General features: G+C 54.5%; 6 protein-coding genes across 6 annotated transcripts; 3 read left to right on the top strand and 3 right to left on the bottom strand.

The window, feature by feature from the left end:
* Window positions 1–45: 45 nt before the first annotated feature.
* On the bottom strand, window positions 46–1,436 carry C7974DRAFT_6711 (glutathione S-transferase II). Its single transcript, XM_046147055.1, has 3 exons — window positions 857–1,436; window positions 166–809; window positions 46–104 (listed from the first exon to the last, which is right to left on the bottom strand). Exons 1-2 carry the CDS (start codon window positions 1,245–1,247, stop codon window positions 265–267), a joined length of 936 nt encoding a protein of 311 aa, XP_046002555.1. The 5' UTR covers window positions 1,248–1,436; the 3' UTR covers window positions 46–104; window positions 166–264.
* A 7-nt stretch (window positions 1,437–1,443) lies between these two features.
* C7974DRAFT_382258 (uncharacterized protein) lies at window positions 1,444–2,989 on the bottom strand. The gene has a single exon (XM_046140662.1). The coding sequence runs from the start codon at window positions 2,846–2,848 to the stop codon at window positions 1,772–1,774; it is 1,077 nt and encodes a 358-aa protein (XP_046002554.1). The 5' UTR covers window positions 2,849–2,989; the 3' UTR covers window positions 1,444–1,771.
* Window positions 2,990–4,433: 1,444 nt separating this feature from the next.
* C7974DRAFT_407516 (uncharacterized protein) lies at window positions 4,434–4,821 on the top strand (the record flags this gene model as incomplete). Its single annotated transcript, XM_046143246.1, has 2 exons — window positions 4,434–4,535; window positions 4,591–4,821. The coding sequence occupies 2 exons, from the start codon at window positions 4,434–4,436 to the stop codon at window positions 4,819–4,821; spliced, it is 333 nt and encodes a 110-aa protein (XP_046002553.1).
* Window positions 4,822–6,409: 1,588 nt separating this feature from the next.
* C7974DRAFT_419375 (MFS monosaccharide transporter-like protein) lies at window positions 6,410–8,588 on the top strand. Its single transcript, XM_046144208.1, has 5 exons — window positions 6,410–6,600; window positions 6,654–6,727; window positions 6,773–7,263; window positions 7,312–7,567; window positions 7,615–8,588. The coding sequence occupies exons 1-5, from the start codon at window positions 6,494–6,496 to the stop codon at window positions 8,307–8,309; spliced, it is 1,623 nt and encodes a 540-aa protein (XP_046002552.1). The 5' UTR covers window positions 6,410–6,493; the 3' UTR covers window positions 8,310–8,588.
* A 51-nt stretch (window positions 8,589–8,639) lies between these two features.
* Window positions 8,640–10,753, bottom strand: C7974DRAFT_467564 (cytochrome P450). Its single transcript, XM_046146366.1, has 4 exons — window positions 10,230–10,753; window positions 9,988–10,174; window positions 9,615–9,885; window positions 8,640–9,567 (listed from the first exon to the last, which is right to left on the bottom strand). Exons 1-4 carry the CDS (start codon window positions 10,459–10,461, stop codon window positions 8,725–8,727), a joined length of 1,533 nt encoding a protein of 510 aa, XP_046002551.1. The 5' UTR covers window positions 10,462–10,753; the 3' UTR covers window positions 8,640–8,724.
* A 237-nt stretch (window positions 10,754–10,990) lies between these two features.
* Window positions 10,991–12,474, top strand: C7974DRAFT_324829 (S-adenosyl-L-methionine-dependent methyltransferase). The gene is made up of 2 exons (XM_046138958.1): window positions 10,991–12,074; window positions 12,124–12,474. The coding sequence occupies exons 1-2, from the start codon at window positions 11,061–11,063 to the stop codon at window positions 12,367–12,369; spliced, it is 1,260 nt and encodes a 419-aa protein (XP_046002550.1). The 5' UTR covers window positions 10,991–11,060; the 3' UTR covers window positions 12,370–12,474.
* The last annotated feature ends 10 nt before the right edge of the window (window positions 12,475–12,484 follow it).

Genomic DNA, 12,484 nt, shown 5'->3' with positions numbered 1-12,484 from the left:
GCACCAAAGCCAGCAGCGCTGTGAGGAACGCTGTAGCACGTGTAACACCGGACACTTTGAGGCAGTTTGATTATGTTCAATCTTACGATTGATGGCATGGGTGGCTTTCTTAATCGTGAAGGTCAACGTGACGCTGGTAAATGCATTCAGTGCGGAGGGTCTCACATGAAGGGGCCTGTTATTTGGATAGTATGATTTGATTCTTCTCCTGGCAATTATAGATTAGATCAGCGCCGCATTGCGCAGTTCGCTACGACTGGTGGCTCATGGAGAAGAGAACTTGTATCCGTACTGTTCTTTTGCCGCCTTGATTTGCTCTTTGAGCTGGTGCTCCTTCTCAGCAAACTCTTTGTCGTCCTTCAGCTTTTGCAGATAGGAATCGTTGCCGTAGCCAGACTTCGACGGGATATCCAGACCGCGCTGGACAGCCGGGCGAGCCAGAACACGCTCCCACCAAGCCTTCAAATGAGGGAACTCGTCAAACTCGATACCAGAGAACCGGAGGATGTGAACCCAACCGAAGTTGGCAATATCAGCAATGCTGTACTTGTTGCCGACGAGGTATTCGTTACTCTTGAGTTGCGTGTCGAGAATCCCAGCAAGACGCTCAGTCTCGCCTGTGTACCTCTGCATGCCGTATGCAATACGCTCCTTTGCCATGCGATTAAAGTGGTTGGCCTGTCCCTGCATAGGGCCAAGACCGCCATGCTGCCATGCCATCCATTGTTCAGCGCGGGAAACGTCAAGGTCGTCAGCGAAGCTAAACTTGTGCTCGGGGTCGTAGTGACGTGTTAGGTAGGACAAGATAGCTGTATCTGTCAGTATGGGGCCTGCAGCTCATGGTTGAAGAACTTACCAAGCCCTTCTTGTACGGGAAAGCTGCCTTTGTCGTGGTCGACGATGACAGGAATTCGTCCGTTTGGCCCCAGCTTGGTGAACCACTCCTCTTTCTGGATGTTCTGGCCAATGTTGACGCCCTGCCAGGTGTAGTCCTTGCCGTATGCATCCTTAAGCTCTTCCAACAGAATTGAGGCTTTCCAGCCGTTCGGCGTTCCCCATGTGAGCAGTTCGATGCCTTTGCTCGCCTTCAGGCCTGTGGGTCGTTCGTCAGCCATCTTGGTGAGTGCTTGTTGCGTGCGTTTGGTCGAGGTGTGGAATAGGGTTCGCAATTGGTGTCTGGGAGCTTGTAGCGAGCTTCGAGTGATGAGCCCAGGGACCTGGAATATAAGTGGCCGTAGTAGTGACATCTGTCAGCGTGCATGCATCAATGAGGGGTTACATGGGAGCTCTGTCTTAGGTGCTCCTGCCTGCTTAGAAATCGATCTACACGTCACGGAACGGTAAGCCCGAGATCATGGTAAGCGGGGAACATTGTGTCCATTGTCCGCACGAAAGCAACGGAACACTAATACTGAACAGAGCAATTATTACAATTGCGCAATAGGCGTGTCTGCGTGCCGCGCCTCCGAACCCTGCGATTTAGCCTTGAGCTCACGTCATCACAAACAGGTGTTGCTTACTTAAGCATGCATTGCAGTCAACGATTGCAAATCACAACAACGCAGCTTCCATATCGGCAGACACCAACACAACATCAAAATGCGAGTGATTTGGCACGTATGATCGACTCACATGTGATGATAACGCGGCATTGCTGCGAATCAGAACCCATGTGTCTGCTTCCTTGAAAAGACGACACTCGATCAAGAGGGGAAATTTGTAGCAGTTCAATTGTTACGCTTGAAGACTAGATTCCCACCGCACTGCAGACTTACAGTATATCTGCAGGCTTAACAAACACCCAGTTCTTGTCAGCAGTGACCTCTCTGCCATTCGCGATCTGCGCAGCTGTGTTGTTGCGGATCTCGCCCTGGATCCTTTCCAAGTACGCATCTCGGCGGTTGATCCACAGATGAATGCCACCCTTTGCTGTATCCACACCGTGGAACAGCATGTAGCTGTCTGAGCCTGGAGTATCTCCAGCTGCCAGGATTGGTCGCTTCCATTGATCGATGTAGGTCAGGATGGCAGCCCATTTGCCAGCAAACCATGTGGCAGGGGTCCAGAGGTAAGGTCCCATAACAAGATCCAGGTTCGCTTCTGGGTCGTAGGTACCCTCAGCGATTTGCTTCCGAGCGTTTGTAAGAAAGCCCGAGGTCGAGTTCACAAGCATGGTCGTCACGCCGATGACGTTCTGCGGTGGAACGTTGTAGCCGTATTTCGGGTCGCTGGCTACCATACGGACAAGCTCTTCGTGGGCGGCGCTGATAACGTATACTTCGATGCCGTTGTCCATCAACGCATTATACAACTCTGCTTGGCCCCGGAAGACTTGGGGAGAATTGATCGTTGTACTAACGACCTCATCGCCATCCCAGTACGTGGTAGGAATAGTCGAGTTGAGAGCCATGAGTTCGTCGACGAAGACCTTCAACTCGCGAAGCGTAAACCCTGACCAGACTTGCGCGGCCCATGGGTAGCAGATGAAGTCATCGTCTTCACACAAACGAAGGTAGTAGCTATACAGCGTCTCTGTATAATTGGCCGTGTCCTTGAAGTCAATCAGCTTCAGCGTCGGGTCCAGGTTGTCACGAGTCAGGATGCCGCGGTTCTCAAGGAAGGGGAGAAGTGACTCTTCGAGATCGTATCGGTAGCTGGTGTTGTCCATATCAAACACCGCATAGTTGCTTTGGTTGGCATTTTTGACGATCATGTTGCTGAGGGCTCTTGATGCATTGGCTGGCCAGTGTTTGAACTCAATTGTCGCATTTGGAGATGTGCTGTAGCTCGGTGCGGCGTCCACGGCGAGCCACAAGGCTGCCGATACAATTGAAGACCTGAGATGCATTGGGGCTGATTGATCCTGAGAACGATGAATGCATGCAAGGCCAAAGCCGAGGACAAAGGTTACCTATTATATGGCGGACGCTGATAAGGTCCTGAAAACTCGTACACCCGCTAGAACAAGATAGCTATCGCTGCTACCGAGTGCCAATTTACGAGAGCCACCGACGAAGCAGCGGGGAGGCTCCCCACACCCGGTTCACGGAAGCAAAGCATGGCAAATTGCGAGACGTCACTGGCGGGAAGGTTTGCGCTTACCAAAAGCGGTATCAGCTCGCGTGAGTACCTGTGGTTGACCCATGCGCAAAGCAGCAATAAGATCCCTCGTCGGATCACACAGTGGCTGCTCGTATGACTAACTGCCTAGGTATCATGCTGGTATATAATGCCAGTCTTCTAGCGGTGACGGCTTACTAGCCGTGGGGGGATCTGGAATCGAGATTGCGTCGGCGCCTCTACGGGTACTTGAAAGTTGAAGCCACCCAATGGGTAAAAGACCACGGAGCGCAGTAGATCTCACATATAGTTGCCTGAAGCTCTCGGTCACAAACAAGGTCTGCTAACTGATCCCACGAGATCCTAGAACCGAGTTTCGTATTCGCGCAATGGAGACTCGAGGCGGGAGTTTCCAATTGCTTGAGGAGCGATGACAGCTATCTGGCAGTGAGTAATGTGAGAAACCAAGACGCAACAATTGCTACGTTCGTATACATACAGCGCTACGGTGGAGCTGCGCTCCACTCGACCCAATCCTGAGGATCCCACGTGCAGCATTCAGCCTCAATCAACAACATGTTGATCGAGGTCCATACCCCGCCTCTTCACACTAGATGTGACAGCCACAAACGCGTGAGCAACTTTACTTGCGAATCAATTGATAATGAGCTATCAAAGGCGAGCGCGACAACCTGTGAATGAGAGATCTATGTGCATTCCGACCTAGGTTGCCTTACCCGAGACCTTGACCCTAGCGAACGGTCCTTTGCAGATGCGACAGGCAGGAGCTTTGCAAAATATTCGCGAGCGTGAGGTCGAATGTTAAGCTGATGTTGATGCTAATATCTGCGGGGCCAATGAGCTTTGCCCAGCAGCTTTCAACGCCACTGAGGCGTTACCTACGTCAAGACTTCCGGCCGTAAGAACCTCAAGGTAGCTCCGCAGCGTCCAAACACCACCCAACTATCTTGAGGGACTTGAGCCGTAGCACACGATATCGCATCATAGTGCGTTTCTCGCAGACCTATTCCTCCGTCCTGCCGTACGAAGAATTCATTCACCAAGCTATAAGATGTAAGAAAGTCTTTGTGTAGCATCCCCGACACCTTCAACCATAAAGATCCACTTTATCAAAGTCACTGCCCGATTTACTTAGCATTTCACTCATCATGTGTCGTAGTCGCAAGCACCAGCAACAAACACTCCAAATCTGGTCGCCAGTTGAAGCCCAGCAACGGTCCCGGTGCGCTGCTCGACGACAGCAACGCCGTGAGCTGAGAGCACTTGCTGCAAACAATTCACCAGCTCTAGAGACTTATTTAGTCAAACCCGCTGCCCAACAAAACCATTGGACCGAGTATCAACCTCGCACAATGGCCGGCATGCTCGTGATGGGTGTAGCCCTTGGCTTGCAAGAGGGTGGGAAGAAGATCAAAGAAAAAAGAGACGAACGAAAGGCAAAGAAAGCTGCATTGGTAGGTCTTGCTTCTAGCAAACCGCTCTACCAACTTACACTGACTGCGTCGACAGGCTGTTGAAGCATACGCACCTGCAGAGTCATCATCATCTGGTGCAGCACGCAGTCACTTCACGCGGAATGATACCAGGCCTGAAAGGAAGAGCGAGGAAGCTCGTAGGGAGCAAAAGCGTCGCAGCTTCAGCTCGGAACGAACCCACCACGAAGACGCTCCTCCCAGTTATGACGAAGTCGCGCGGCCAACGTATGAAGAAGCCATGCGGGACACCCAGTATAGGGCTTAAGACTGTTTGTCAGTATCCTAGTATATTTCTTGATTTTTGGATTCTTACGTTAATCAACTGGCGTTTTTGACATGCTGGGGTATCATTGATTCAATTCGAATCGAAGAACATGCGCGCCGGCTGGTTCAGGTTTTACATTTCCGTATTGGAAAGTTCTTCTCCTCTTGTGTTACTTTCACTCAGGTCTCGTAGTAATTCTTTCAATTTATTTAAACGCTCATGTCAAATTCATTTGCAATACATAGCCTCTCTCAGGAGGGCACCCTGTCATTGATTCCATTTACTCGCTGATTGCCTTACTGCTTTCTTTTCTGCTTATTGGACGGCGTTTGTCCAATCAGAGATTATGACTACCATGCGCCGTCCTCTGACAAATGCTGAGGCGGTTTACAGAACCACACGTATTGAACTTTGTTCGTTGTATGCCAATGGAGAGGACGATAAGGCTGAGGAGTTGGCATGGCGCTACTATCAAGACCTAAATATCCCTCACATCTTACGCATCATGTGCTGCAGCATCCTGGGCGAAGCAAGCAGGGGACGGCGATTACCTGCACTTCGCGAAAGAAGCCGTGAAACACGCCGCTACTGCTTTGGTAAACAAGAGGCTCGACATTTGTATATTAGATGCTGATTTGTACATACAGGCGTTCGGTCCAAAAAACACGACAGCACAGCTAATGCTGGATCAGAATGATCTATGGTGAGGTCTGCTACGTGCGTGGCAGGGGAATAAAGGCGGAGCTCAAGTAGTGGTATGTATAGAGTGTAGAGTTTAAGATTCCAGATTCAGTTCACGAACACGTTTAAACAGGGAACGCATGTGGTGTGCCGAAAGGCCCATATTTACAACACGATGAACGGTTATAGAGGGTCACGTAGGTAGCCTTGACAACCATTATGAACTTAAGTTATCTCTTGCTATCCCAGTATCCTTCTTAACGTTTCAAGTTCCACCTTGCCCAGCAAGCGGTTTTGCCTTGCTAGTACATCGTTGTTTCTACTGTAATCTGTCTAGGTAAATATCTTTCTGAGGTCGTTTCGCGTTTCTTCTCCCGCGTAGTCACACGTTCTTGATCAATCTTGTCACGGATCCTGCGGTGATACGACCCACAACATGAGTCTTGAACCGGCCTATAGTGTGGCTGAGCTTGTTCTGGAATGCCAGCTAAGTTGGTAAGTCGTGTGTAATATCATAGCAATCAGTCCTCGAGATCGATTGTCGTGGCAACAGATCGACGACGGTGCATCATACTTACACGAGCTTCAATTACCACGCAAACGGATCGCCACGCGTGTCGAACCTCCGTCGAACACACGTCGTGTGACCTACCAGTACCTTTGTGAGGGTCTCGGAGCTGATGGCTGTTGCGTCGTTCCTTCCGCATTTGGATGTCTCATGCATTCCTTCCCGATTCGGTGCTTTCACTTTGTTCTTACCTTCACCTTGAAAGTACAGCAATCTCGTCACGCGCACGAGGACGCACTTTTAGCTCGCCGCTCGCGGCCCAGACTACCGTGCACGCGTGCTGCAGGTACAATATATTTGCTCGCTTCCCCACACATTCCTTCTTCGTTGCACCACATACCTCGACTCCACTCCCCGCATACCGCGACCACGTTATCTGTCCCTTACTTACTACCAGTCGCTTAAGCTCGACAAGGTTTCAAAATGCGCGGCAGGGCACGTTCTGCCAATCGCGGCGGCGGCGTCGACCGCGTCGAGGCGCCTGTCACGCTGCGTGGCTATCTACTTTGCGTCTTCGCAGCATTTGGAGGGTAAGCTTTTGATGCAGCTACTAGGACTACGGAGCACTTGTTAACAAACGCAGTATCTTGTTTGGATATGACTCTGGCTACATCAGTGGTGTCTTGGCCATGAATGCCTTCAAGCAACAGTTTGGCAGTGAGTAAACATTGGGTGGTCGAAGTCGCATAGCTGACATCTCAGGCGCCTCCACTTCTGAAGATGCCTACAATGGCCGCCTCTACCAAACCTGGGAGAAGTCTCTGATCGTGTCCATTCTGTCCGCCGGTACATTCTTCGGTGCGCTCTTCGCTGGTTCTCTTGCCGATTGGCTCGGACGCCGCTTGACCATCATCTCTGGATGTGGCGTCTTCATTGTCGGTGTTATCCTCCAGGTAGCTTCCACTGCGGTGCCTCTGCTCGTTGTCGGACGCTTGGTTGCAGGTGTTGGAGTTGGTTTCGTGAGCGCAGTCATCATCCTCTACATGAGCGAGGTCGCACCCAAGGCCGTCCGAGGCGCCATTGTATCTGGTTACCAGTTCTGCATCACCATCGGACTACTCCTCGCTGCTGTGGTTGATAACTCCACGATGAACCGTGCTGACTCCAGCTCCTACCGCATCCCGATTGCTATTCAGTTCGCTTGGGCTTTGATCCTTGGAACTGGTCTCTTCCTTCTGCCCGAGTCACCGAGGGTATGTACATACAATCCTTGAAGACTATTCTGTGCTAATCTACTGCAGTGGTACGTCAAGAGTGGTCGTCTTGAAGATGCTGCAAAGTCACTGAGCAGGCTGCGCGGCCAGCCTGTTGACTCCGAGTATGTCAAGGACGAACTGGCCGAGCTTGAGGCCAACTATCAATCTGAGTCGAAGAACATGAACGCTGGCTGGCTCAGCTGCTTCACTGGTGGATGGCGCTCGGCCGACAGCAATCTCCGTCGTGTCGTACTTGGTATGGCACTTCAGATGATGCAGCAGTGGACTGGTGTGAACTTCGGTAAGCAAGGAACTCAAGCTCGCGAAAATAGCCACTAACAGTGATAGTCTTCTACTATGGAACGACCTTCTTCAAGACCGTCGGCCTTCAGAACGCTTTCGTCATAGCCATGATCACTACGGCAGTGAACGTCGGTTCCACCCCTTTGTCCTTCTGGACTGTTGAGCGATTCGGTCGCCGCATGCTTCTCATCTATGGTGCTGTGGGCATGCTCGTCTGCGAGTTCGTCATCGCCATCGTGGGTACCGCCGCTGAGGGAAGCAAGGCCGCCTCCTTGTGTCTCATCGTCTTCACCTGCTTCTACATCTTCTTCTTCGCCTCCACCTGGGGTCCAGCAGCCTGGGTTGTCATCGGCGAGATCTTCCCTCTCCCTATCCGCGCCAAGGGCGTCGCTCTGTCGACAGCAAGCAACTGGCTGTGGAACTGCATTATTGCGCTGATAACGCCATATATGATTGACGAGGAGTACGGCAACCTCAAGACCAAGGTCTTCTTTGTCTGGGGTGCTACCTGCACTGCGTGCGTTGTATTTGCCTACTTCCTTGTTCCCGAGACGAAGGGCTTGTCGCTCGAGCAGGTAGACACCATGCTCAAGGAGACGTCGCCTCGCAACTCCAGCAAGTGGGTGCCTCACTCGACCTTCGCCGGCCATGCCGAGACCTCTTCTCTCGAATCTACCGATAAGAATGGTACTCGTGCTCGCCACCAGGAGAACATCGAGCAGCCTGAGAGCAAGGTCTAGGCCGTCCGCGATGTTTCATGTCCATACGACAACGACTTTCTTTTCACGCAACATGTTTGTTGCAGTGATAATGGTTTGGGAGGATATCTGCCGGTGTTTAGCGTTCAGAGGGATTGGTCTCCACATCTCTTTTAAGGTTCGCCTGTTTCTTGATGCTTGCACGTAGCTGTGGCATTCATCATCTCTAGAGCATAGCACCGAGCTCTCGATGCATGTTTTGAGGGTTCATGTTTGCAAGTATAGTCAGCAGAGCATAATAATTTGATAATCAGTCTAGCCGATGAATTCTTTATACTTCACGTTTGAGATGTACAAGGTACAGTCTTTTACGGCAGAATTGAGGCTGCAACATTTGCTATTATGACGACTACGATTAAACTTACTGTTCTCTTCGGTAGGTCTTCAGGCTCCACACTCAATGGTCCACACTCTCCACAAACACCCGCACGCCCTTGGCATCCAACTTAGTCACAGGGATGAAGAAATCGTGCCCAACCTGCACGTCCTCGAGACTCGGCTCGTGCAGCTCAAACTTGTAGCGGCGGAACAGCATACCCAGAATCAAGTACAGCTCGGTCCAGGCCAGGTTGACGCCGAGACAGCTGCGCGTTCCACGGCCGAAACACACCAAGTAGCGCTCCAACGGCTGGCCGTCAGGCGCGGTGGGGTTATCGAGCCAGCGCTCGGGAATGTACGCGTAGCTGTCCGGGAAGATGGATTCGTCGTGCGAGACCTCGGGGATGGTCATGCTGACGTTGGTGTTGGGGGGGATGGTCCAGGAGCCGTATTGCAGCGGGGTGGTACGGCGGGTGCGCGGGTTGCGGGCGCTGAGGCCGTAGGAGAGGCGCACGGCTTCGGTGATGCAGGCCTTCAGGTACGGCATCTGCTCCAGCGGGTAGAGTTCCAGGGTCGAGCGGTTGGGGAAGGCGGCGACGAGGTCGGCGTGCAGGCGTTCGTAGATGCGGGGCGTGTTGATGATGTGGAAGGTTGCGATGCAGAGGGCGAAGGCGGTGGTTTCGACGCCGCCGCCAACAACGATTTGGGCTTCTTCTGCGAGGCGCTTCTGCGTCTTGTCTTCATCTGGGAGCTTGGAGGAGAGGATTTCCTGGAAGATTGTTTTCTTTGCGTCATTGGTTTTCACGTCCTCGCCAGCCATGGTGCGGCCGATGTTGGACCACTGGTCGCGCTTGAACTTGAGAATGTTCTTTGCGGCGGGCTGCAGCCATTCGGTTATGGCATCTGGGATGGAATTCATCAACTGCGTGTGTTAGCTAGATATTCCGGATACAGTGGCAGCCAACGTACCGGGATCATCAACGGGAATTGAGTAGCAACGTGGCCAGCTCCACCAATCTTCTGGAATGCATCATGGAAAGACTCGAACTCTGGGTGCTTGAGCTGGGCGTAGTTGAAGCCGAAGAAATAGTCCATGATGATGTCGCCTGTCAGTGCTGGGAATGCATGAGTCAGGTTGAATGGCTCCTTCCTAGCCTCAAACTCCTGTATCCGGATCGAGAAGGTGTCGATGTGGCGGTAGATGATGTGGATGAAGTCCAGGATAGACCGGCGCGAGAACCTGGTGCGAGTCAGTTCTGAATCGAGACATTGCTCCAGGACATGCAGTGCATCCTGGTGAGTGCGATTGGGTTGAGACCAGAGTTGGTGCTGCTTGGCTTACATTGGACTCAGTGCGGCGCGACGGCGCTTGTGGAACGCGGCGTTCACAGTGGTCAGGACACCGCCCTCTGTGCCGAAGCGGACGTCCCATCCTTCCTTGTCAAGGTGGAGGTTCTTTGCATAAAATTCATCGTAGAAGTGCGCATCACGGATGTGCAGTTCATTGGGGGTCACGCGGATAATTGGGCCTGTGGGAGCATGTCAATATCCAAGCACATGGAGATTAATATAGGTGGTCCGTACCATACTCGTCGTGCAGGCTTGTGATCTTGCGTGAGTACTGGCCGTTCTTGACCACCTCGTAGTAGCCCTCGTACCACGACGTCACGGCAGCAAGGCGTGGGCCTGGGAACTTGGCCAATGGATGCAAGTACAACCTGTAGACGGTGAGGGCAACAACATATGCCACGACAGAGGCAGCCAGCACAGGCAGCAGGCCAGCGGTCGCAATCAGGCGGGCAATTGCCGCGGCCATTGTCCCTTCTGTCGGTGCTGACAGGTGCTGATGGCGGGGATGGAGTGGTCACAGAGATGAAACATGTGTTCGCGTAAGAGCGCAGGGCAATAGCGTAGGGCAATAGCGCAGGGCAAGAGCTGGGCGGGTGCCGGGCCCTAGCTTGGTGCCCGCATAGGGACACGCCCCTGAGGCGAGTGGGCGACGGACGGCATGATGGCGTGAAGGGTGGGCGTGTCTGGGGGCGCTATGACAGGCGACGGCGCGGGCCAGGGCCCGACAACTCACTGGCGTGGTGGTTGGGGTCCGAAGGGGACCACGCTCCGCGACCAGGCCGGAAGGGCGGCCGGTGGGCAGCCCAAAGCTGGCGGCGCAGCGGAGCCATGTGGCCGTGGTGGAGCAGTCGAGGGCGGGCGCTATGCAGCCGTCGCAGACTGATTGCTTGCTTTGCGCTTGTCACGACCTATAGGTGGGGGACGGGCCTCTCGCCATGCAGCGCGCGGGCTCATATAAGGAGTGGCACCGACGTCGCGGGGCGCTCTCGCGGTGCGCCATTGTCCTGAGCCCCTCCGCAGCGTAGCGACAGCCTCCAGACTGCGGCGACGCTCACCTAGCTGAAAATGACCGGGCCGCTGGCGTCCGCCCCCGAGGCGCGTTTAGACACCGACCCCGCGACAGCAGCGCAGCCAGGGCCGGCCGCGCCAGTACTGCCCACAGTGGCCACAGCACCGGCCGCCGCACCGCTCGCAGCCACCCCGCACACAACAGCGCCGTCGCAGCCCCCGCAGAGCGCAGCGTCGCACACAGAGACCCCGCCAGCAGCGCCGCCAGCAGCACCGCCAGTAGCGCTGCCAGAAGACCCCGTCGCCCCCGAAGACCCCGCCGCCGGCGGCGCACTGCAGCCCGTCACGCACCTCGAGCCCGACTCCGGCAGCGACACGGACAGCGCCTTCGACGCCGGCAGCACCGCCAGCACGTCGCTCGCCTCGTCGATCCTCAACTACGAGTACTCCAATGGCCGCCGCTACCACGGCTACCGCTCCGGCGCCTATGTGCTGCCCAACGACGAGCAGGAGCAGGACCGCCTCGACCTGCTGCACCATATCTTCACCCTGATCCTGGGCGGCAAGCTGTACGACGCCCCCATCTCGCCGCCGCCGCGCCGCGTGCTTGACATTGGCACCGGCACCGGCATCTGGGCAATCGATTTTGCTGATGAGAGCCCTGAAACTGAGGTGCTCGGCACCGACCTCAGTCCCATCCAGCCGACGTGGGTGCCGCCCAACGCAAAGTTCTACATCGACGATGCCGAGAGCGAATGGGTCTACAGCCCGGACGAGCATTTCGACTTCATCCACGTGCGCACCCTGAGCGGCGCCATTGGCGACTGGGACCGCCTCACCCAGCAGTGCTACGCCAACCTGCAGCCCGGCGGCTGGCTGGAGTTCCAGGAGCCCGTGGCCCTGTGCGAGAGCGACGACGGCACCATCGAGACCGCCCACGCCATGCTGCGTTGGCAGGCCCTGTGCAACGAAGCCTCCAAAGTCTTCGCCAAGGAGATCCGCGTCGGCCAAACCCTGGCCCAGCGCATGCGCGACGCCGGCTTTGTCGACGTCGCCGAGAAGGTCGTCAAGGTAGGCCGCCAGCATCTCACTCCTGCCGCAAGCACTGACACACCCCCAGGTTCCTATCGGTCCGTGGCCCCGAGACCCGCGCATGAAGGAGATCGGCCGCTACCAGCGCGAGCACATGGCCATGGGTATTGAACCCTACACGCTGGGCTTCATTGGCAAGATCCTCGGCTGGTCAGAGGACGAGTGCCGCGTCCTGATTGCGCAGGTCACAAACGACGTGCGCCGGAAAGACGTGCACATGTACATCAAGTTCTACTTCGTGCACGGCAGGAAGGCGCCGAGCGCGCAGTACTGAGGGGTAGCATTGTCTCAGGGGCGCTGTTGAATGGTACTTAGCGACGACATAGGACACGGTGTGCATGCGAGGGATATAATGGGCAAAAAGTCTTGACGCTTCTACATCCTGTTGT

The sequence above is a fragment of the Boeremia exigua genome (genome assembly GCF_020726555.1).
Source record: "Boeremia exigua strain MPI-SDFR-AT-0100 chromosome Unknown C7974scaffold_1, whole genome shotgun sequence".
Taxonomy (NCBI): Eukaryota; Fungi; Ascomycota; class Dothideomycetes; order Pleosporales; family Didymellaceae; genus Boeremia; species Boeremia exigua.
The sequence above is the reverse complement of the archived record's forward strand: the minus strand, read 5'-3'. Positions and strand labels throughout refer to the sequence as shown.